The sequence below is a fragment of the Glycine max genome, chromosome 13 (genome assembly GCF_000004515.6).
Source record: "Glycine max cultivar Williams 82 chromosome 13, Glycine_max_v4.0, whole genome shotgun sequence".
NCBI classification, from domain to species: domain Eukaryota; kingdom Viridiplantae; phylum Streptophyta; class Magnoliopsida; order Fabales; family Fabaceae; genus Glycine; species Glycine max.
In genome coordinates this window covers 10,454,038-10,479,894 of record NC_038249.2, presented here as the reverse complement: position 1 = coordinate 10,479,894, position 25,857 = coordinate 10,454,038, and the positions used below count along the sequence as shown (strand labels likewise).

At 34.1% G+C, this 25,857-nt stretch overlaps 2 protein-coding genes across 2 annotated transcripts; both read right to left on the bottom strand.

Moving 5' to 3' along the window:
* Nucleotides 1–6,626: 6,626 nt before the first annotated feature.
* LOC100781932 (serine/threonine-protein kinase CDG1) lies at nucleotides 6,627–9,897 on the bottom strand. Its single transcript, XM_041007912.1, has 5 exons — nucleotides 9,806–9,897; nucleotides 8,789–9,051; nucleotides 7,923–8,375; nucleotides 6,848–7,424; nucleotides 6,627–6,761 (listed from the first exon to the last, which is right to left on the bottom strand). Exons 1-4 carry the CDS (start codon nucleotides 9,895–9,897, stop codon nucleotides 7,231–7,233), a joined length of 1,002 nt encoding a protein of 333 aa, XP_040863846.1. The 3' UTR covers nucleotides 6,627–6,761; nucleotides 6,848–7,230.
* An 842-nt stretch (nucleotides 9,898–10,739) lies between these two features.
* LOC121173262 (uncharacterized) lies at nucleotides 10,740–11,869 on the bottom strand. Its single transcript, XM_041007911.1, has 2 exons — nucleotides 11,614–11,869; nucleotides 10,740–11,002 (listed from the first exon to the last, which is right to left on the bottom strand). The coding sequence occupies exons 1-2, from the start codon at nucleotides 11,786–11,788 to the stop codon at nucleotides 10,740–10,742; spliced, it is 438 nt and encodes a 145-aa protein (XP_040863845.1). The 5' UTR covers nucleotides 11,789–11,869.
* Between the last annotated feature and the right edge of the window lie 13,988 nt (nucleotides 11,870–25,857).

Sequence of the window (25,857 nt, the reverse complement as noted above, 5' to 3'; positions counted from 1 at the left end):
TTTTGCTTCCAGCCATCTGCAACAATTCTTGAGAAATTTGGATGATCCACAATAGCATTGTTGAATTTAAATGGAGAATTACCTCTAGGCACTACCAACTTAGTGGTGACAACTAGAGGAGTATGATCTGAAATAGAAATAAACTCCATAACTTCACAAGCAGAATTTCCAAAGGAATTGAACCAGACCTGATTACATAAAGCTCTGTCCAGTTTGCTCCACACCCTGCCATTAGTCCACGTGTACAAGGGGCCATGAGTGTTGATGCTCCCCAGCCCCAGGTCAGAACAACAATCAACAAAATCTTGCAACTCATAAGCATTGGGCTCAGCTCCATTGAAACGATCGGTGGGAGACAAAATGGAGTTGAAGTCACCAATGAGGAGCCAGAGGCAGTTCATATTAGCATTGATACTATTCATATTTATCCAAAGAGATTTTCTTGCCACAATGGAGTGAAGACCGTAGATGAATGAAACCTGAAAGCGCTTGGCAGTGGTTTTACAATCAATAGCACAATGAATCAATTTGGCATTTGACTCAAAAACAGAAAAATGAATCTTATCCTGCTTCTAGAGGATAAGAATTCTGCCAGTATTATGAGATGCAAAGTTGTGGGTGAAGTGTCAGTCACCAAACTTTCTTCTCATGATTTCCTCAACTGAAACCTTATTCAACTTAAAGTAATCACAAATTTCTACTGTTATACTACATAAATTAACTTAAATTAATTATTTCTTTATAATTTATAAGTAAATATATTTAATTACAAATATATAATTCAAAATTATCACAACAATAATTAAAAAATAGTTAAATTAATTTAAAATATAAACTTATTCTTTATAATTAAATACATTTAATGATAATATATATAGCAAAATAAATATAAACACACAATTATATAAATTTAATTATAAATATATTTAACGCAAATAAAATATATATTGTCAATGGAGTCTAAGCTAAGTTGGTTGAATAAGGGTGCATGAATTGTTGTAAGTCTCATAAATATTTTTTTTATTAAATTTATTAAAATAAATTAAAATATCCTTCTTTATCTTTGTGATGAAAAACTTAAATTTCAATTACATTTTAAATATAATTTCATAAATTGCATATAATTAGTTAAATATGAGAAAATATAACATTTTAAATAGTAATCCTTGTAATGTAGTAACTCAAAATTATAAAATAAGAGGGAATTTGTTTCATGGATAATTTTTGTTAAACTTATTATTTATTAAATAATTATTTCAATAATTGTCTAAAAAAAACTTGGTCCTCTTTAGTACACTTTTGGACCTGTTCATGGACGAAAGAGATCTAATTGAGGTATTTAAAAAAATTTTAAGACCAAATTAGAGCATTTAAAATTTTGAGGATTCAATTGACGTATTTTAAATAATTTAGGCACCAAATTATTATTTAAGCCTATTATATATTCTTATTATTTATTTTTATTCATTTTTTTCTAACAATGTGAACTATTTCAAAATACTGCTCATGTCTAACAATTGATTGATTATACTTTCAAAATTAAATTAATTGAACCAATAGAAGGATATAACGAGAACACAAAAAAAGGATTGAAATAATGCAAATCCATATTAAAATACATATTCGCATTGTTTAGCCCATGACTCGTATGCGCAGATGGGGCTGTGACTGTTCTAGCTTAACTTCACGTGGTGTTTCAAATTAATTTAAATAAAGGCAGATTGTGATATGGTGTGATATAGGAGAAGAGAGCCTACATCTCGCACTGAGGAATAGATATATGGATCCGATGGGCGATAAATTTTTGCATCGTGCAGGACCTAGTAAGCATTCGCACGCTAGAAGCCATCTCTAATTTAATCTAATCTCAGAATTATCATTTTACACACAAAATTTGATGAGATATGCAACAAATTTATATGGATGAGATATTCCTAACAACAAACAAAAAATAGGTGCACTCCCGGAAGAGTCAGCTTCTATTTTTTTTAAGGTGTCACATAATATTAAATTATAATTATCCATATATAAAATGTGTATGTGTGCTACGTATGTGAGCGAACAATTTTAGTGCATAATATAAACTATTACTTCCGGGTCAAAGTAGTTTTACAATATATTTGCAAGGTACCACGTGAAAATAACAATAGGCAAACTACCAAAATTGCGAGAATTTGGAGCGAAAATCCTACAATAAACAATCAAGAGTTACATGTTATGACTAATGGATATTGATCGATTAAAGAAATACAAACGTAATAAGCAGATGCAAGTCCCACCTCTTCTTCACATATTATATTTTGATACGAATTGGTCTGCGTTAATGGAACAAAAGAGGTCATTTTGTCCCTCAAGAAGGCGAACAACCTAAAATTACAAGTTATTAATTGAAATTAAGCATTGGACAGAAACAAGCTGAAGGTATAAAATGCAATATCAATAGTGCTACAATTTCTATCAATGCGGTGAGATAAAAAAAAAGGAATTGAAAGAAAAATAATCTCTTTAGTATCATAGATATATTAATTAGAAAACCATTTGATCATTGTTAGAATCAGGAATCCCTCACAATTGCCTTGTAAATCCATAGTTTAATCTTTGGTTCATCCTTTGCTGAGAATGCGACTCTCGTATAATTGCACCTAACTGTTTGTTGCTTATTATATAACTTGTCCAAATCTTTCTGTATTTAGGATCTATTTGAATAAATTTCTCTACAAGTATTTTTAGGAAAAAAATAAAATAATTTCTCTATAAGAAAAAAATAGCTTATTATATGTTAAAAATATCTTTTAAAGAAACTAATTTTTTTATAAATTAGTTTATGAAAAATTAATTTTAACTTATGACGTGAAAAAGTCTGATCATTTTCTTCTTCTTAAAAGTGTTTAAAGAAAAATTTATTCAAACATACCCTTAGAATTTAACTTCAATAACATTTTGACGTTGACGTGTTTCCATTATATGCAACTACACATATTAGAATGCTCCAATAGCAAGAAATTATATGCAACTAAAGCCATATATTCGTCAATTTCATTTTTCCAATATCTTACGTATTCACATGTAAAATATACTGACACAGCGGCGAGATTTTTAAATACATACCTGAGAACCAGGCTAAAACAAATGTTTTTAAACAAAATTTAAAAAGCTGGTTAAATCAAGCTTTCAAACAGCACTTCATTTCGTGTTTAGTGTTTTGCAGATGAGTGGTTGGATGAAGTTAGATTGTTTTCCTTCACTTTATTTGTAGTTGAAGTTTTTATTAGGTTACTTTTGTTTTACCTCTTTAATTTTTGTGAGTGTTGAATACCTATATGAAGAAAAGTTACACACAAATAAAACCAAGGTCCTTTCTACCTTGTTATTTCTCATATGTCTAAATTTCTCACTGAAGAATATATGATTATAAAATTCACCTCATTATTAGCTTTTGAACTTATTAGGCCCAAATTCCAAATTCTTAGAAAACATGAGAATCTATCAAAGTTGTTGCTAGACTTATTGAGCGTACTATTATGAAGTCATTACTAGAGCACTTTAAGTTGTGCATGCTGAGACAAAGTTTTTCTAGAAATTATTTTTTAATGATGACATTCACTATGAACCAAAATCACAAGTGATTAAACTTAGTTATTAATAGTTGTTTTAAGTGTTCTAAAAGACATGCTGCAAAAATAATCTTTAGAACACTTTCTCATTATTTGAAATTTAAAATTATGTGCAAATTCCACTAAGACCAATAGCTAGCACCCAACAGATACAATCTGAAATTCAAAGAGTGCAAGTTGACGGAGAAGAGTAGAGATGAAGGAAACAACTCAATGAGTTGTAAAAAGAGGTTGAATGTGTACAAAATGACTAGTTGCAAGAACTTGGACAACTCATGCATATTTTTGAAAGTTGAATTCAACCTTCAATGGCCATAGCAACAACTAGCTCCAAATCACTCTATAAATTGATTGAATTCAATGGAATAACTTGTAAGGAAGGAGTGCCAAAAAGAGAGGATAATGTCAGGTGAGCTAACCCCTAGGAACTTCCTTAGCCAAACACTCTAGGTGGTGGCAGTTGAGCCAAATCCAAAAGAGTGTAAACACCTTCATAAGAGGAGTCTCAATAGAAGGCAACCCAAAAGATATAGAGTCAATCCCCTAGAATTAGAGGGAAAGAACTAAGAAGAGTAGACAAATAATTGTTGCTTTTGAAGTTTAGTGTGAACAAAATACCACGTGTTGTGTGAATCCAATACTAGTTGCTATTGAAGGTGTGAAACCTAGAGTGACTTTTTTAACGAATTATTGGATAGAGCTTGTTGAGGCTTTGAGAATACTGTGGTAAAGCCTGAAGAAATTTTTAAAAGAATACTTGAAGAAAGTAAAGAGGTTTTGCGAAAGAATACTTAGGTGTAACTTGAAGAGGCTTTTCAAATGTAATACTTGAGTGGAGCCTATAGAGACTTACATAATATTGATTGTAGGAGCCCTAGAGGGTTTAGGAAAGAAAAAAAAATACCACAATTAGGTGCTTGGTCTTAGTGGAGAAAGCCTATAGGTATTTTGAACGTAGCTTAGGTTAGGGTGCACTAGTATGTATAATTCGTTGGTGTATTGTTTTATTCTTTACAACTCCTTGTTTATCCTTGTTACTATATGCTTAAAGTTTATACTCTAAGCAAAAAGTCAAAACCATAATTTGTTATTTAACAGAACTTGAGATTTTAAAAGTAGATTTTGAAGCAGTAAAATATAAGATTACTTGGAATGTGTTACCTTGAGATATTCTTTTTATCAAGTACTTGTGAAGGAAAGACATTACTCCTATAAGTCTTCTACTTTCCAAGCAACAAGCTTAAAAGGAAAAATCAAAAGCAAAATGTGCTTGTGCGAAAAATAGTCAAATCAATTTTGGTTTAACAATTTAACCCCCTTCTAGTGATGAACCAGTTCTTCAATGCAAATTTCACATTTGAGATGTTTAATATATAAGTGAAAAGAGATATTATTATTATTTGAAAACAAAATAGTGCACAAGATGTGACAAAGTTTTGAGATGTTATGTTCTGCCCTTAGCTTAAGATAGTTGTTAGAGATCCCACACTAACTCATAATATAACCAAAATAGTTTATATAATAAATAGTGAGCAAACTCTGGCCTCATAACTCAAGCTAGATTTTCGAGTTAAATTAGATCCAAATTTTAATTAAGAGTTAATAAATCTCTTAATTTTAAGTACATGAAGTTCACTATAAGTATGATTAAGATGTGGGAAACTAAATGCCAATTCTAGGATATTTTGTGGGGAGGGGGTGATTTTTTTGTTTTGCAAACTGGAGTGTTAACTCCTATAATTGCATTGTATATGGGTTAGAGTACCCGTTAGCCCAAATTTTAATAATGATATATTTATTTGTTGGTAAAAAGTTCTATGATGCATATTGTAATAAAAACTTGTAATACAAGTAGGATCTCATAACGATAGTGATTTATGAATTTTCATAATACAAAGGACATAAAACATGGTCATACTCAAAAGAGTTAATATAATTTTATGTGTTTTTTGAAGTCTGTTAAGTGCAATAAAAAGAATGTTGAATTAAGAACCTAGATAAGCTTCAAGGGCTTTTAGGAGAAAAAAATTATAAGAAAAAACAAAATAAGTCTTTCTATAAGTGAAGATTAACTCTACATTAGTTAATTTGTAGATTTTTTTTATCTTTTAAAGAATTTATATGAAAGAAATTATACAAATTAATTAGTTGAGATAGAAGTTAATTTTATATGTAAAAATTCATTTATTTATTTGCTTCTCCTAAAAATTATTCTAAAGAAGTTTATCCCTTCAAGCAATCTATTATGATTGGTTCAACTGAAATATACTAACAAATTAAAGGAACTAAATTATATCTGATAACATTTATGTATCGTTTCCATGATGTACGAGTTATATTTATTTTCAGATACTATTATAATAATAAAAAAATTTATAATATTGTAGCTAATGCATTGTACATGATCATACACTTTAGAATAGATAAAAATTTAAAGTATGAATTCATAAGAAAATTAAAGATGAATAGTAAGATCAATTTTTTTTATCCATCAATGTTAGTTGTTAAATTTTGTTTATGAAAAAATTTTAAATTTATAATCTCTTCTTTTCTCATTTTCTGTTCAATCATTAAGTAAATTTTATAACTCGATTTTAATAATAAGACCACATATAACTACAACACTAAAGGAAAAACTTTAGTTAGACTAAACTAATGGAACAACCACTTAGTTAAAGGGTCTACATAAGTCTGACCTAGGTTTATATCATTTGAGTAGTAGGTAGCAATGACGCACCTAAGATATGTTTTATCAGTACACCTGTTTCATTTTTATTCAGTTTTAGACCACTTTTGTCCTAAAAAACAATTTCTTTCACAAAATAGGTTGATTACACGTGGCACACTTTTGAAACTTTTCTGTTCAGTTTTAGACCCCTAGTTTTGTCCTAATAAGAAATTACCAAAGAAAGTTACATAATCTGGTAAACCATATGTCTACATATTGCATTCAGTACCATTCAACTATAATGGCTACAATGTTAATTGTCCAATTACCTCTCCAATAGAGGGGCGCTTCTGATGATCTCTTTGCACACAGTAGTATGCTACCTTGGCCATGGTGTATAACTCATTTGAGTTATAAGAATCCCCTAGACGAGAATCTATAAGTTCATCAAATGCCAACTTCTCAATCTTGAGCTCAGCCTAAAATTTTCGTTAGAAATATATCATAAAATTCGTCAAATTGAAACCTAGTGAGGTCCTTTAATAAGCTAAGAATTAGAAAATACCCATTGTCGAAGGGAAAGATGTTGCTCTGGACTAGAAGTTGGCTTGCGTCCAGTTATTAATTGTAACAAAATAATGCCAAAAGCATACACATCCACTCCCACAGAAACAATACCATCTTCAGCATACTCAGGGGCGAGGTATCTACATAATAAAAGAGTTTTTTTTTTATTTTTACAATATAGATTCTAGGAAGAAAATATTAAAATGCTTGAATAAACCCTCACCCTAATGTGCCCATTATCCTTGTGTGTAGAGTATTATCACTAGTCTTCCATTTGGCAAGGCCAAAATCACCTAGCTGCATTTGTATGCATAATTCAATTAGTAACGTACACCCATCTTTTATAACGACCAAGTAAAAGGAATAGGTATGACATCCCCATCAATTGCCAAAAGAGAATGAAGATTTCACCATGGGAACAAAATCATGAGTGAGGAGTATATTGCTTGGTCTCATGTCACGATGAATGATAGGACCTCCACGACATTCCTCATGTAGAAAACGCAATCCTTTTGCAGTTCCAATGGCAATGACATATCTTTGATGCCACTCAAGAACAGCCGCATTTTTATTATCTACAAAAATGTTTCCCCAGATTCATAAAATATAAATCAGTGGAAATAATATATTTTTGGAGAGCCGAAATGATCAAGGCTTTGGAGGAAGAGGGCTGCTTGTATATTGATCACTTTTTATATTTGGCTTAATACAAATTCTAAGACATCACTCAGATTTATACTACCGACTCTTCCTAAACTAATGGGTGTGATTTTGTGAACACAAATTTAATCTATTGACCCTCCTAGAATTTTCTTCATAAACATCATCCAGATTTATACTACTGACCCTCCTAGAATTTTCTTCATTGATGCAAACCTATTCACATATTCTAACTAATTCTATATGCTACTTTAGAATTATCTTCTAATAGAGATTTCTCTAGATCATGCTCCTAGATTTTGGGTTATATATGTTTCTAAGAATTGATCTTCTGTTTGGATAAATGAGGGTCAAAATCAAATTTATATTTCAACAAAAACAAGTAAAAAGAAAAAAACAACTTTAGTACTTACCAACTAAATGCCAATCAAGAGACTTGTTGCAAATATACTCATATACCAAAATGTTTAGCCTATCTTTGAAACAGTAACCCAAAAGCATTACTATATTCTTGTGCCGAGCGAAATTCAAGACGTAAACCTCAGAAGTGAATTCAGAAAACCCTTGTCTACTTTCTTCTTTCCTTACTTTAGCAGCAATTTGTTGTCCATCTTTAAGCATGCCCTTGTAAACGTGACCATATCCACCTTCACCTAATAAGTTATCCTTTGAAAAATCATTTGTTGCAAGTTGTATCTCAGAATAGCTGAACCTCTTTAACTCATTGGTGTATAATGCAGTTTGTGTCCCGCAACCAGCACAAAGAATTGGAGTCTCTGAAGAATTTGGTAAGAAGTCATATCTGTTTTGCTTTTGCAAAATTTGAGAATTAATGGGATGCTTATATTCTACTTGAATGCTTCTGCCTGAAAGATATTTGACACTCCTATTTAGTACAAATAACTTATTAGAGTACAAAATGAGGGCTAATCACGGTGCCCGTAGACTTTTATTGGACATTCAATGGACTGCCCCTTTAACTTTTAAATGCAACAATTAAGTTAATTAGCCTCTCAGGTCTAATCACTTATTTTACAATTTTCATTCATAGTGGAGATCAAAGGAACAAAAAGGGAAAAATTATTTGCTAATTAACTAATCTAAAGCTGTGAACCTTGGCTATTCAGAAGTGCCCGTAGACTATTACCTATGAATTATTGTATGAATAGAATTACTCGTATGTATAGAAAAAATTCAAAGAGGTTTCTACCTGAAGAAGATCCAAAATCTATTGAAGAAATATGCTCCCCTAACTTGTTAGCATTTGAATGTTTCATACTGCTCTTAGACATATTAGAGGTGTCAGAAGCAATGGAAAGAGGATAGCTTTTGCAAAAGATAACAGATTGCTCCTCATCTCCAATACTATGAGAATCTGATAGTGAAACACACTTGGACAAAGAATAGATAAGCTTTTGTTCTGTTACATCTGTTTCATGTATATGATGTGATCTCCAAATATCCACCGACAAGTCATCTTTAACCAGTGCAATTTTACATGATATCTTGTTCCTGTAGAATCTCATGTCCTGCCGAAGATGCCTGTTCAAAATTTGCCGTTACAGTGAGAAATCCTAGGAAAAATATAAGAAAACTTGAGGAAAAAGTGATATTATACTCTTCATTTAAAAGTAGTACAAACTACAAACTTAAGTTTTAGCTTTTAGAGCATATTCATTTTCCAATAAGTGAAAATAATTTGGTGCAGCATTTAGGAAGAATTTAATTTTCTTTGATCGTTTTGCAGGATATTGCTGGATTTCATAAAAGTATTTAAATTATGCAACAGATCAAACATGGGCATATCCTTGACTAGTAAGGTAAGGTAGAGAATAGTCCAAGCTTTAAGACAATAGAGGGAGGGTAGATTTCTTTCCATAGGAAGATGAGCAACTATAGATTTCTTTCCAATAATGACCAGGTGATGTGCACTACTTATATAAAATGAAGTGGACTCAAAATGAATGACAAAACAGAATAAATCAGAGTTCTTCATGTCATTGATAACTTAAACCATGCATTTTGAGATATTTTATTCTCAATGACAAAACAAATTAACTAATAAAACATTGTTTGGAAACTCATTAACAATTTAACATGTAGAGACTAGCATGATTTGTTCTATCTGCTATTGTAAGGTAAAGTTTTCCATATCAAATACAAGTAAGGCAAAAAAATGTATTGGCCAGATTAATTTATACTATTGGCTTTTGCCACTTTTGAATTTTGGTACTATCCATATACCACATCAGACAAATGTAAGATAATGGTCATTTAGAAGTGATAAAAAAGTTACCTATCAAGGATAACCCAAGATGCATTATAGTTTGTAACCTGTTGTAAAATAACCTGTCTAATTGGAAAACCTGCAGTGACTTTAACCTCCATTTTTACCTGGACATAAATTTTTAATTAGAATGATTAACAAAAAACGGATACTCTTAAAAAACCATCACTCGATTTATATAATTATATTGATTTATGGCCAAATAAAACCCAAATCTCTACATGGTGTAAGTGGCATGTAGCGAAAATTGAAAAGAAAACATATATTCCATCTCACGAGAGGCTTGTAACACAGTAAGAAACAAATGGAAAACACTAAAGAAAACATATATTCCAGTCGTTAGCTGTCTCCTTCTTCCTAGTAATATTAGCTTAAGTAGTTAATCTATAAATTCATGTATATGTACTGCTATAGTTAACAAAGAAGAAACGAGTTTTGTTAAGCTCCAAAAGCTATTCTGGCTGCTCTAAGTTTCTGCAGAATTCTTGCAGCATCAAAGAGGCTACCATGCCCTATGAATTCTTGAAGTGAAGATATTAATATATTGTCTTTAGAATGACACCACAACGTTAGCTAACCAGATAAAGCAATGATAACATACATAAAAACAAACAAGAGCATATCTATATCACAATTAGTATATTCATATATAGTTCAGCATATGTTGAATTTATAGACTGATACTGTATCAAGAATCTACTACTACTATTATAAATGGTGAATTGAAAACTTTAACTAATAAATAAATGTACAAGAATGATTTTGCATCATTAATGAGAAGAAATGATAGAGAACACAAATCAAAATTAAAATATAACTCATTGAGCTTCCTTCTTAGTCTCAGATGACAACACTATGCTACATTCTCAATTTGGAAAACAATATCGTACAAGTATGAGATTAAAAATAAGTTAAAGTGTATGCTGTAATTAATGGCAATGTGTCATTCGATAGCAGCTGCAGATATAGAGTTACTATCTTTATCATCTGCATAATTAAGCATTGTGTTCATTTTAGGAGCACGCCAAAGTGCATGGCACGGTATTTTCAAAAGAAAATTAGAAGTTACCCCTTTATTTTCACGTTCTTCATAAGTCGGCAGAAGCACACTTTTATATGCTGCAGCTTTTCTGTTAACTTCCTCCTCCATTGCACGAATATTGGTGCCAGCGAAGGACTCCGGGCATGCTAATGTCTGGTACCCCACTGACAATTCCAAGGGAAGAAAAGCAACATTAATGAAAGAGTCTCGCTAATAAGTGTTCTATAGACACTAATTAAGAAATTAATATTTAAAAAGTTTTATTAAATATTGTATTGGAATTACATTGGAAATCACATCAGAGTGCATCACAATAAAAACTTTCCACTTTTGATTTCTTAATCAGTATTGTTTTTTTCGTAACCATGGTATTGGTATAACGTTGTCCTTGCCGAAAATAATGATAAATCTTTGTCGAGGACCTTGAGCGCACATAAGGTGACTATTCTCCTTTCAACACAATTCATTTCATATATTAATCAAGATTCGAATCCTGAATTACTTAATTAAGGGACCGCTAGTACTTGTGCCAACCCTTGTTGGCATTTCTTAATCAGTAGTACTCTGGTTAGCATTTTCTTTAATTAAAACGTTTAATGAATTTCTAGAAAACACTCATCCGGTGTGTATACAAATGCAACGCAAAGACAACAGTAGCATTGCAATTCTCTGACAAAGAACTAAAGGAAAGTACTAATTAACACAAGTAAAATCAGTAAAAGAGAGTTTCAGTGTCTGCAAACTAGTTATAAGTGCAACGCTCCAGAATACTTACTAGGGTGAGCAACCTTGTGCAAGGCACAGAACACTAGCAAGCTATCACTTTCAGAGAGAATGTCACCCCTGCTTCTAAGATGATCAACCACAAGCTTGACCTCATGCTCATTGCGAGCTCTCGTGGCATCACATGCAACTACAACGTAAGACGGGAGAGGAATTCCCATGCTCATAACTAAGCCAAACCCACAAGAGGGTATTTCAATTTCGAATCATATTCATGAAAAAAAAACCCTTTCAATTTGCTTCCAATATCTTCCACACCTTGAAATGTACGTGCCGTTTAAGTATGGTGAATTGAATTTGAGAGAGCATGGGTTGCACAAAAGTACATAATAACGTAAGAGTAACATAATTTGATAATTCAGGATTGGGACTGAATGTCCAATGATTTCAAGACAGAAGGTTCATGATACGCTATCAAAATTTGTGTCTGATGCTACAGCATGACAGTACTATTATTTCTTCTTTTTCTTGATTTCATTGGATGAGGGAAAAACGGTCGAAGGTATCAAGATAATATTCTTAGGATATTCTAAGAAAAGACCATTTTCCCGGCAAACGACCAGCCGGCAAAAATTATGCCAAGTCGGGGGAACAGTACGAGGAGCTCCAAGACAGAGAGCTTGGTCTTTCGTACTCGTACATGCTTCCTTTATATTCCAGATTCGATTCAATCCTCCTTCCCACCTTTTTTCGTATTTAGCGCAGGTGTTGTACGTATTCTCTTTTTTATATTTTCCATTATTTGATTTCTACGAATTAAAAAGAAAAAATAATAAATATTGCTTTCTTAGTTGTTTTATTTCTTATTATTTTCCGTAGATGTTTCAATCTGATTGGGTAGGGAAAAATATTATTAGACACTAATATCTACTTAATACGAAAGAGAAGAGAAAGTATAAAAAACAGAGACATTTTTATGTGTACTTCATTGAAGTATGTGTTATGAATATATGATTGTGTTAAAAAATTAAAGTGAAAGTTTTGTTACTTATAATAATTTTAATTTTGTTTAGTTTAAATAAGATTATTTTCGGTAAAAAAATATTTATGATATATATTAAAAATATATATATTTATATATATAATACTTGATATATGAATACATAAAAAGTGATATATGAGGTGATATAAAGTGAGAATTGCAGGTGTTAATAGAGTAAATGTTGAGTCAATAAAAAAGAGAGTATATGTTGAGTACCAAAATAACAAATTAATAACATGTACATCACATAAATCACTATAGGTCATTAAGGCATTGTCCTTAGGACTCTAATTATTTAAGACCTCAATTTTCTTTACAAATTATTAATAAATTATTTCTTATTAATTTAAATTATTTGGTGATTGATAGCAATCCTAGCAATACACCTAAATCCAATACAGAAAGGCCCAGAAAAGTAACCACCAAACCGGAATACCTGCGAAACTACGTAACCTAAAATAGCATGGCTTGAGGCACCAAAGTGTAATATACGCACGTGTAGTTAGTTGAGCTGTTACGTGTTAGTTAGTCTGTTAGAGTTGGTTATGTCTGTTAAGGCAGTTACGTAGTTACACTTGTAATAAGAATGCAGTATATAAGAAGTAGCATGTACGTAAATAAATGCATGCAAAAAAAGCTATTTCCAGAATTCCATTTCTCTTCTAGGAGGAACCTTACCTCGAACTAAGGCGCATTACTTTTCCTTTCCCTCTGTCTCTAACAATGGTCCAACCTGTCGCCGCTATCGTTGCCGCAGTCACAATGGTTGACCATGCAACCCGTAAAACTACGACCGACAGGCGCAAAGATGCAATCACTTGTCTATCCAGTAGCCAAGCTTCTCTTATCGACAAACATTCCGATCTCGTCGACAAATATTCTGAACTCTCCGGCAAAGTAGATTTCATCCTCAATCACCTCCATCTACGGTCACCTAATCATCATCACCCCAATTCCAGTACCCAAGTCCACCAGTGCAACTCCGTCATGTTGGACATCCCAAGATTCGATGGACACGATCCCTTAGGTTGGATATTCAAAATATCGTAGCTGTTCGACTATTAGAATACACCCGAGGAAGAATGAATCAATGTGGCATCGTTTTATCTCGATGGAGCCACCTTAAGCTGGTACTAGTGGATGTTCCGCAACGGGTTCATCACTTCTTGGTCCGATTTTCGGCAAGCGCTCGAATCACGATTCACACCTTCATTTTACGACGACCCGAAGGGAGCTCTTTTCAAGTTATCGCAACCAGGAACAGTTAACAAATACTTGACTGAGTTTGAACGACTAGCAAATCATGTGATAGGGTTGCCTCCTCCGTTCCTCCTAAGTTGCTTCATTTCCGGTTTGACGCCGGAAATCCACTGGGAAGTATTAGCACTCTAGCCAATCTCGTTACCGCAGGCAACAACTCTCACAAAACTTCAAGAGGACAAGTTGCAAGATCGACTTCCTCCGTCATACCGTTCTTCCAACCTTCCATCACCGTCGAATCACCCAACCAACCCAAACCCAAAACCAAAACAACCATTTGTCCAACGAACTCCAGATGAGATGGTCTTCCGCCGCGAGAAGGGCCTTTGCTACAATTGCGATGAAAAGTGGAACGCTAGCCATCACTGCAAGGGTCGAGTACTCTTGTTCATCGTGGATAATCATGTCTCGAAAACCGATTATCCAAGCCCAGAAATCACAACAAAACTTGAACCCCCTATTGATCCTAAGCCCATACCCGATACCAAATACCCTCACATAAGCCTCCATGCTTTGTCTGGCCTTCCTTTGACTGAAACCTTTCGCCTTTTCAGCGTCATCAGCCACGCAAGCCTCACTATCCTCATAGATAGTGACAACACACACAATTTCCTTCAACCTCGCATCGCACAATTCCTCCACCTCCCAACTCAGTCCTCCTTACCCCTTTGTGTGTTAGTAGGCAACAACTTAGTCCTTGACTGCAACCAACTATGTCTGAACACTTCTCTATCACTCCAAGGTCACCTTCCATCTGCTTCCGATAAGTGGTGCCAATGCAGTCTTGGGGATTGAATGGCTGAAGCAATTTGTGCCGATAATGACTGATTACACCTCCCTTATCATGAAGTTCAGTCATATGGGCCAATGAATCAAACTTCACGCAGACGTAGTAAATGGGCCGAATCCAATCTCGACACCCCAAGTAAAACGCTTAATTCGGACGGGGTCAACCTCAGCCTTATTCCATTTGTGCCTTATGCCCGAAAAGCTACTCGACCCACCACATCGTCTTCCTCACCTGATCCCAGCCATCGAAGCTTTACTCAAACAGTTCCAACACCTCTTCCAAACTCCGACCAACCTACCACCTCCGCGAGGAGTAGTCCACTGGATAAACCTTTTACCTTCAACTGCCCCGGTGAATGTATGGCCGTATCGCTATTTTCATTTCCAGAAAACCGAAATAGAAAAGCAGATTTCCGATCTTATCTCCGCTGGTCTTATACGGCCAAGTACGAGCCCCTACTCGTCCCCGATTCTCTTAGTGAAGAAGAAAGACGGTACGTGGAGAATGTGCATGGATTATCGCGCCTTGAACTCAGTCACTGTTCGAGACCTATTTCCGATTCCGACGATCGACGAGTTGCTCGATGAGTTAGGCCACACTTCGTGGTTCTCCAAGTTGGACCTTCGACAGGGTTTCCACCAAATCCTTATGCACGAACCTGACATAGAGAAGATGGCGTTCATAACACATCAAGGACACTATCAATACCGCGTTATGCCATTCGACCTGTGCAACGTGCCCTCTACCTTTCAGGCCGCCATGAACAGCCTCTTAACCCCGTTCCTGTGCCAGTTTGCCGTTGTGTTCTTCGATGATATTTTGGTGTATAGTGATTCTTTATCATCTCACATCAAACATTTGGATGCAATCTTTCAAGCGTTGTTACAAGGGCAATTCTACCTCAAACGAGCCAAATGTTTATTTGCACAAAGTCAAGTGGAATACTTAGGCCACGTTGTATCAGGCAAGGGTGTCGAGCCTGAACCATCCAAGGTTCGAGCCATAGTGCAATGGCCTACGCCAACTTCTACCAAGGAACTTAGAGCGTTCCTGGGACTCATTGGGTTTTATCAGAAGTTCGTTAAGAACTATGCTTCCATCGCAGCCCCTCTTACTACACTACTGTGCAAAGATGCTTTCGTATGGATTGAAGCATCTCAGGCCGCCTTTGATCAGCTCAAAATAGCAATGAATAGTGCACTAATCTTAGCCCTACCCAATTTTGTAGAACCTTTCATTGTCGAAACAGACGCTTCAGGCATAACCATGGGGGCGGTCCTAGCACAACAAGGTCACCCCATAGCATTCTTTAGCAAAACCTTTGGGCCTCGTCTCCTTCATGCTTCAACTTACATAAGAGAGCTCCACGCCATTGTCACTACTGTAAGGAAATGGCGCCAATACCTCCTTAGACGTTCGTTCACCATCTTGACCGACCACAAGAGCTTCCGAGAACTAATGTCACAGGTCATTCAGACCCCAGAGCAATACTACTACCTATCTAAATTGTTAGGGTTCGACTACACAATTCAATATAAACCCAGTGCTTCTAACATCATCGTTGACGCTCTCTCTCGCGTGCCATCAAAGTCGCACGGGCAATTACTCTTGCTCTCAATACCCCACTTCGACTTCATCGATGACCTACGACGCATGTTGCATGCTAACTCAGACTTTCAAGCTCAATTATCCAAGGTTTGCTCCAACCCTTCTGATTACCGTGACTACAACATCCACAATGACCTGCTATTATTCCAAGGCTGTATATGGTTGAACAAGAACAACCCATATATTCCCACTCTCTTATTTGAGTTCCACGGTACACCCTTGGGCGGTCATCTGGGCGTCGTAAAGACCACCCACAGACTTGAGTCTAACTTCTTTTGGCCCACTCTACGCCAAAATGTTAAGCAATTTGTCCGGGAATGCAAGATTTGCCAATAGACGTAGTCAAGCACTCGTCGGCCGGCAAGACTTCTGCAACCGTTATCGATCCCAAATGGGGTATGGGAGGATTTGTTTATGGATTTTATCACCCACCTTCCGCAGTCCCAGGGATTTACAGTCATTCTCATCGTTGTGGATAGATACTCCAAGGGCATACACTTTGGAGCCCTACCCACAAGCTACTCCGCCTTCAAGGTCGCAACACTGTTCCTGGATTTAGTCTGCAAACACCACGGGTTTCCCCGCAGTATTGTTTCCGACAGGGATCCGATATTCTTAAGCTCCTTCTAGCGTGAGCTTTTCTAACTCAGTGGCACTCGTTTATGCATGAGTACAACATATCACCCATAGACCAATGGCCAAACCGAGGTGATGAATCGCCTATTGGAGCAGTACCTGCGGTCGTTCATCCTTTCACAGTCAGCTAGTTGGTTTCGTTATCTTGTGCTAGCTGAATAGTCGTACAATACATCCCTCCATTCTGGCTCGGGTTTTACACCCTTTGAAGTGGTATACGACAAACCACCCCCGGCGTTACCCCACTATCTCCTAGGAATGACCAATAATGAAGCAGTAGAATCATTGGTCACCTCTCGATAGACAATTCATGAAACACTTCAACGAAGATTGGCGAAGGCCCAGGCTGCAATGAAGAAGCATGTTGATACCAAGCGTAAGGATGTTACTTTCACCATTGGACAGTGGGTTTATGTTAAACTCAGGCCATTTCGTCAATGTTCCGTCGCCGGATTAACTCACCCAAAGCTTTCAAAGAGATTCTTTGGACCTTTCCAGATCACCGATCGCATATCGGCTCCATCTACCAAACATGGCGCACATCCATCCAGTATTTCACTATTCCCTCTTGCGTGCACATCACAGGTCATCACCCTCTACATCCGAAACCTGGCCACTGCAAATCGTTGAACAAAAGCCCGTACCACGACCCTTTTGCTTCTTGGACTCGAAGTTCGATGACTCTACATCACCTCCAACCCGTTTGGTCCTTACCCAATGGGTCAACCTCCAGAAGATACAACTTGAGAACCATGGTAGGAATTGCGTGACACCTACCACCTTGAGGACAAGGTGGTGCTTGGGGATGGGAGTGATGATAGCAATCCTAGCAATACACTCGAACCCAATACAGAAAGGCCCAGAAGAGTAACCACTAGACCCAAATACCTGCGAAACTACGTAACCTAAAATAGCATGGCTTGAGGCATCAAAGTGTAATATACACACGTGTAGTTAGTTAAGCCGTTGCGTGTTAGTTAGTCTGTTAGAATTGGTTATTTCTGTTAAGGCAGTTAAGCAGTTACACATATAATAAGAATGCAGTATATAAGAAGTTGCATGTACGTAAATAAATGCATGCAAAAAAAGCTATTTCCAGAATTCCATTTCTCTTCTAGGAGGAGCCTTACCTCGAACTAAGGCGCGCTACTTTTCCTTTCCCTCTGTCTCTAACAGTGATAAATTTGGTTATTATATAATAATAAATTTAATATTAAATATTTTAGAGACTTTTTTTATATAAACTTTGACTTGCAAAACATTTACATAGGGTTGTGGAATCCCTACTATTGGCATCTCTATCCTTCCGCTGCAGCATGCCAATATTAATTTTGTTAAAAATGAAACAAACCATGAGGATATTAGACCAAGACTCATGAGAAACCATGGTAGCAACTAAAAATCTTATTCAATTAAATGAAGATTGAAATATCTTTTTAGACATTGAAACTCTCAAGCTAGTCCATAGTTATTTATTTGTTTTTTATTCTGAAAAAGTATAATAATTATGTAATCTTAACATCCAAATTTGAGGAACTACTACATTTTAAAAATAGAGAAATTAAAAGGCAATAATTTTTTTAAAATAGAATAAATTAAAAAATATCATATTTTTAAGAACAAAAAGTATATTTGAACTTTAAATAATTAAAACAAGTAATATAGATTATTCAATCAATTCAATCCTTTTTATCCAACATTTTTTTTTTTACAATAGCAACGCTAAGGTTAAAACTCAAAATTTATACATATTATCCAAACTCTCAAGCTCTCAGCTACTAGGCTGACCGTAATAGGTTACATGGAATAGAATTAGTAGAAAGGGTTAATTTTTCACAAATTAATAAACTACATTTTAATATATGAATAAGATTGCATTCTATAATGGCGGGAGAGAGAAGAAAACATCCAAACATTTTATAACAAAAAATGAAAAGTATATATAAAAGAACAAGTCTAACTAAATCCAAACCCATTAATTTGAAATCCAACTTCGAGCCCAAAGTCAATGAGCATATCTACATCCCCAAAATTTCACCCCCACCTCCCAATCTCCACCATCTACACCCAACAACGATAATAAAAGAATGAAACGTAAAATAGGTAAACGATATAGTAATTTGGGCGTTAATGGATCGAGTTATTGGTTTTCCAACACGTAACAAAACCGTACAAGTTTTGCAAGTCAATAGAATTATTTCTTTAATATAGAGTTATTTTAGACAGGGTAACAATTACTTTGAAATTTTGGAAGTGTTAGATGCAAATTTGAATAAGCAATCAACGCCCAGGTAGACAATGTTTGTTCAATAGGTGCAAGTCACTACCGTTGTTATTTTTTTTTTCCGGGTATTTCAGATGTGAAACAGGAAAAGTCGACTTAGTATAACAATGTGAAAAGGCCGAATCGTGCAACAACTATTTCCTACTCCGTGTTATTCGAAGTGGACAATTAACTTGGGCAAAAAAAATATGCAGTTACTTGGTTATTATATGAATTTTCTTTAGAATGTGGCTAAATATATATTAGGTTCTTTTTCTCTGTACAGGTTCATCAGACCAATGGGCTTGGAAGGAGGACTCTTCAAGCCTCTCCACAATTAAATTAGGATGTTGTTTCGTGCACTCTTCGTGTTGCATCCAATTGCATTTTGGATTGAACTTTCTAATATACAATAGGGCACAGTATGAAGCAACGGCGGAAGTGCAAGAAGTTTAAGCCTTAAATCAACTTACAATTTCTTCAAGCTCAAGTTTTTGGAGGAGCTCTATTCCTCTAAAAAAAATATCCTTTTTCTTGGAGGGTGATTTTGAATAGGATCCCTCCTCAGGTCAATTTGTACATAAGAGAGAAGTATTGCCTCTAATTACACAGTATAGAGTATCTTGTGTTTTATGCTTCTCTTGGAAGAAAGTTTCTCTTGTGTTTTGTACTATCACTACAATAAAATATGTCTTTTGCAACATTTAAAAAATATCGTCAAAACATGATAAATATTATTAATATATTTTTATAACATTTTATTAAGTGCTGTGTATACCCAATGTTGTTAAAGACTTTTAGCAACATTTTATCATGCTAATAACAACATTTATAAAAATGTTCACTACTAGAAAAAATACTTTTAACATCGTTATTTTAATATCAATTTTTAATAAAATTGATTTTAACAAAAAAATGGTGGTATTTTTGTAAACAAACTGATTTTGTTAATATTGGTTTTTGAAAAAATTGATGTTAACATGACGATGTTAACATCACTTATTTAAAAACCGACGTTAACGTTACGATAATAACATCAATTTTTTAAAAAATGATGTTAACAAAAATTGATTAACATTGGCTTTTTAAAAAAATCGATGTTAATATTACCCAGAAAATTGATTAACATCATCTTTTTAATAATCGATGTTGGAATACTAAACCTCTCTTTTGCTTGGGTGTTAACCAAAATTTTTAAAACCAACCCCTTCACCGCGGTTCTTTGCAACATCCTCATTCTCATCTTGCACCACAACCAAAGCCGCTAAATCCTTTGAACTCCCACAATCTCTGCCCCACACGCCTTTGAAATAGCGCATGCATGCACTCTTCGCCTCGCGCATCTCATCGCATATGATAACGCTTCCTCCTCCTCTACCGCCACCACATTACTTGCTAGCATCGAGCTCGAATCTCATTCAATCCTTTAAACCAAAACATGTACACACTCGTACTTGCCAACCACTTGTTGAATCCCTCTGTGACTTTGACTGTGACGTGATGGCACAAGAAAAAGAAGGAAGAGCTATTATATATATTAGAATTAGACCACAGAAAGTCTTCACAAAACATCGAATCGCTATGGAGAAGATCAAGGTCATGAACTTTCCACAAAACCAAAGCAAGCTTAACCAGGTAGGAGTGTAAGTGAAGGTTTTCATTGCATCCAAGTGTTCACAATGGCGTAATAGCTTTTTCTTTTATCTCTTACCTTTTCATTTGATCCATGTGCGTTTTGGGTACCAAGTTTCAACCTTTACGATTTTAGTCTTCTAGTATTAGGCTTGCTTTTGGCTTTCTTGCTTTTATGGTTCATAATTTCATGGATGGTATGGTTTAAAGTTTAATCTCTCTTAGTCCAAAAAGCTTTAATCTTTATACCAAAAATATGAATATGAGAAGCTTTTGTTAAGCATGGAGGTAAGATAAATTTCTTAGTCCATAAAGCTTTAATCTGTATGCCAAAGGAATATAAATGGATGCATGTTGTGGTTCTGTTTTGGGATTTTTTTGTAGCATTTTGTTGAAAGTTTTTGGTGACTTAAAAAGTGTTAAATGATAGCTTTGAATCAAATTTGGGGGATTTCCCACACACACTAGGTGTTTTGTTTGATAAAATTTAAGAGTGAGAGAACTTATTATTTTGCGAAACTAAAAACAACACAAAACTCTTGCACTTTTCACAAAACACTTTGGTCTTATTTTATTTAAAATTTAAAACATACTACGATTTTAACATTATGCAATGAGAGTATTGTGCTTGGTATAAGATGTATTTTGAACAAGACAAAAAAAATGAAAATGAAGGAGCTGATTATTGCATTTAAACACTAACCAGAGAACCAATAACTATGATAATTACATAGTACTTTAATGTCACGACTTTGTTTTGTTTCTTGAAACAACTTTAATGTCATGAGTTAATAAACTACTAATAGAAGATTTTAAAGATTTAATGAATTAAATGCCATAGACCCATAATGTTTTAATTTTAAAACCATTAATCATTGATAAGTATCTTAAGTCTAAAATATGTAGAAGCAAGCTTCATGATGATGAATTAAGTTGATTCAAGAAGTTTTGATAATGACAAAGATGATGACAAAAAGTCCAAAGAATGATTTCAAGATTGAGTCAACAAGTTTAAGATCAAGTTTAATTTCAAGTTTCAAGAGAAGTTTGATTTCAAGATTCAAGAGAAGATGAATTCAAGATTCAAGAGAAGAAATCAAGAAGACTTCACAAGGGAAGTATTGAAAAGAATTTTCAAAAAACAAACATAGCACAGTTTTGTTTTTCAAAAGAGTTTTTCTCAAAATTTTCTAAGTTACCAGAGTTTTTACTCTCTGGTAATCGATTACCAGTTTCCCGTAATTGATTAATAGTGCAAAGTTTGATTTCAAAAGTTTTCAACTGAATTTGCAACGTTCCAATTGATTTCAAAATGGTGTAATCAATTACAAGATATTGGTAATCGATTACCAGTATATCTGAACGTTGAAATTCAAAATCAATTGTGAAGAGTCATATCCTTTCATAAAAAGCTTTGTGCAATCGATTACATGGTTTTGGTAATCGATTACCAGTGACAAGTTTTGAATAAAAATCAAAAGATGTAACTCTTCCAATGGTTTTCAGGTTTTCTCAAGGTCATAACTCTTCCAATGGTTTTCTTGACCAGACATGAAGAGTCTATAAAAGCAAGACCTTGACTTGTTTTTAAAAAAACCTTTCCAATTAACTTTTGAACATCTCTTTGAACTTCTACTTCTTCTTCTTTCTTTGCCAAAAGCTTTCTGAGTTTTCTGGTTTCCAAACTTTGTTCTTTCACAGAAAACAAAAGTGTGCTATTCATCTTTTTCATTCCCTTCTCCTTTTGCCAAAAAGAATTCGCCAAGGACTAACTGCCTGAATTCTTTTTGTGTCTCTCTTCTCCCTTTTACCAAAAGAACGAAGGACTAACCGCCTGAATTCTTTTGTGTCTCTCTTCTCCCTTTGCCAAAAAGAATTCGCCAAGGACTAACTGCCTGAATTCTTTTTGTGTCTCTCTTCTCCCTTTTCCACAAGAACAAAGGACTAACCGCCTAAATTCTTTTGTCTCCCTTCTCCCTTTTCAAAGAATTCAAAATGACACAGTTTGAGAATTCTTTTGATTCTTCCCTTTCCCTTAAACAAAAGATTTCAAAGGACTAACTGCCTAGATATCTTTTGTTTCCTCTTCACAAAGTTTCAAAGGACTAACCGCCTGAGAACCTTGTCTTAACACATTGGAGGATACATCCTTTGTGGTACAAGTAGAGGGTACATCTACTTGGGTTGTTGTAACTGAGAACAAGAGAGGGTACATCTCTTGTGGATCAGTTCAAGTGGAGGGTACATCCACTTGGTTGTTCAAAGAGAACAAGGGAGGGTACATCCCTTGTGGATCTTTGCTTGTAAAGGTTTTTACAAGGCTGAAAAGAAATCTCAAGGACTGCAGGTCGCTTGGGGACTAGATGTAGGCACGGGTTGTTGCTGAACAAGTATAAAACTCTTGTTTTTGTCTTCTTCTTCCCTACACTCTTTAATTTCCACTGTGCACTTTAATTATCGCTTTTAGTTTTGGTTAAGTTTTTATTTCTGTTCTTTACCTTCTTAACATTATAGTAAAAGCCTAATTGAATTTAGTAGCATTAAGAATGATAGATTTTTAATTAGTAAAGGTTCATTAATAATTAATTCAACCCCCCATTCTTAATTATTCTGAGGTCACTTGATCCAACAAAATATTGCTTGGGGTGATAGAGCAACCGCTTCTAACATTGATCTCATGAACTCTTATGATGTTTTCAGACAACAACAGTGGAGATAAGCGAGGTGATGTACTAGAACATAAGTGGCACTACAATAAGTGCTAAGGCCATTAAATTTGACTACAATGACTCAGTCCCATGTGATAGGTACTAAGGAGGACCTGGATCATAAAAAAAGTTGATAGGTACTAAGATGATATCTTTTTATTTGTATCCTTGTGTATGGTTTTTGTCTTTGATATGACATATTATTGAAGACAAATGTATTTCTACAGGAGGAGGTACTAAGAATTGTGAAGCCACAACATTTTCTACCCATACATGGAGAACTCTTCTTGAACGAGCATGAATTACTTGGAAAATCAATTGGCATTCGACAAACAATTGTGAGTGATTGGCTCCTTATTCAATGTTCTTATGTGATACATGAGATACTGTAGCTTAATTTAAATAAAATCATGCTGCTAGTATAATTTGTTTTAAATTATGTGATTTAAAATAATAATAATAACAACAACAACAACAACAACAACAACAACAACAACAACAACAACAATAATAATAATAATAATAATGAATGTATGCTAAAAAAGTGTGTCAAATAATATATTACTATTTCCTTTAAAAAATGTTAGTAAATTACACCAAAATCCAGGTCTTAAACATATGGTTTAAGACTTTATGAAGAGATATAGTCATAATAATGGGGTCCTTGGGTCATTCTTTATGACTTTAATGTTATTCTTTATGATTATAAAAAGAAAGGTGGATCTCAAAATGTAACTCATAAGGAAACTCAAACTTTTCGTGGGTAGTAGACAAAGAGTAACTTGATCTTGTACAAATCCTCATTGTTTTGAGCTTGATAATGTCAGGTAAGTAGGTTATTCTCAATATTACTCTCTTTGATGTTAAATCTACTATACCTTGAACATGATCCCCACACTGCTTCTAGGTTTCTTGGAACACTGGTTCAAAATGTAGATGATCTTGAGAAGTATTCAGATGCAAAAGATAAACTTGAATTCATGGAAAGGGCATTAAGATGGAGGCATTTGGCACCCACTGCACCTAATACTCTTGGTATGTACATTATATATGCCTTAATGCTTTTACACTTCCTTGGTTTTGAATATTCTATCATTTTTTTGCTTAGGTCAACCAATTTTTTTAGAAGTTTGAACATTAATTAGATTACTTGCTTTTTATGAAGAAATCTAGACTTCTTAAGAAAATGAACATTTATTTATTTTTACTTCTAATAATGATCCTTTGTTTTCATGTTTACTTTGTTGGAAATTAAGATAAAATTGAAACTTGTGTCATAAAGGGTATTTTCATTCTAAAATCTACATTGCAGTAATTGAAGTTACTTAATTTATGATTTGCATTTACTATAATATCCCTTCCTTAAAATTTTAATCAATTTTGCATGTTGATTACAAGATCAGAAGGGCAGTTGGTGAGATTCATATGTATTCCTAATTTTAGTGAAACTGGGGTTGTTGTTATGGTGAGCTCCAAATCTCACACACTTAATGTTAACTTAGATATGGTTTGGTGTCTTCTAGAATGACCTTTTATACTTGTATAAATGTGGCCTTTTATACATGCACAAATATATTACTCCATTAGCACGTCAGTAACATGTCTCTGGTAATGTGTTTAAGGTAACATATTACTCCATTAGTTGAATGTACTAATGAGATTCACTTTAGACTTTTCTTTGTACTCAACTAAAACAAGTTTTTTTGTAAATGATTAACTGCCTAAAAATATGATTTTTGGCTAGAATTTCAATGCTATACTTCTTGTTGTTTTTCTCCCTTCTATTATATAATGAAGCAATTTTTAAAAGTTCAATTAAAAGAAAGCACATCTAAAAACTATGTTTTTATTCTTTTGTTTAAATCTTCTATACATAAAGGGTTCTCTTTGGAGAAAATCATGGAAGGTTCTGGTTAGTTCATTGTAAAAATAAACAAAATATTAATTTTTTTTTTTGCAAAAAACAACATTGGTTGGTATAAAACCGATGTAGAAAGTATCTTAAAAAACAACATCGGTTGCTCTAAAACCAATGTAGAAAGTTTCCTTTAAAGACACTTTCTACATTGGTTTTTCAAGAACTGATGTAGAAAATACTTTAGAATACATAATTCAACATTGGTTTTTTTTAGAATCGATGTTGTGTACCTTACAATATTAGTTTTAATAAAAAACCAATGTTATTTTTGTTTTTTTTTTGTATATTTCTTATTATATGACATCGGTTTTCGTAAATAATCGATGTCGTGTAGTGTATGTTAACATTGATTTTTTGAAAACCAATGTTAACATTGATAATGTAGCATCGGTGGTTTAAACATCGGTTAAAAACCAATGTTGAAAGTAAAAAATAATCG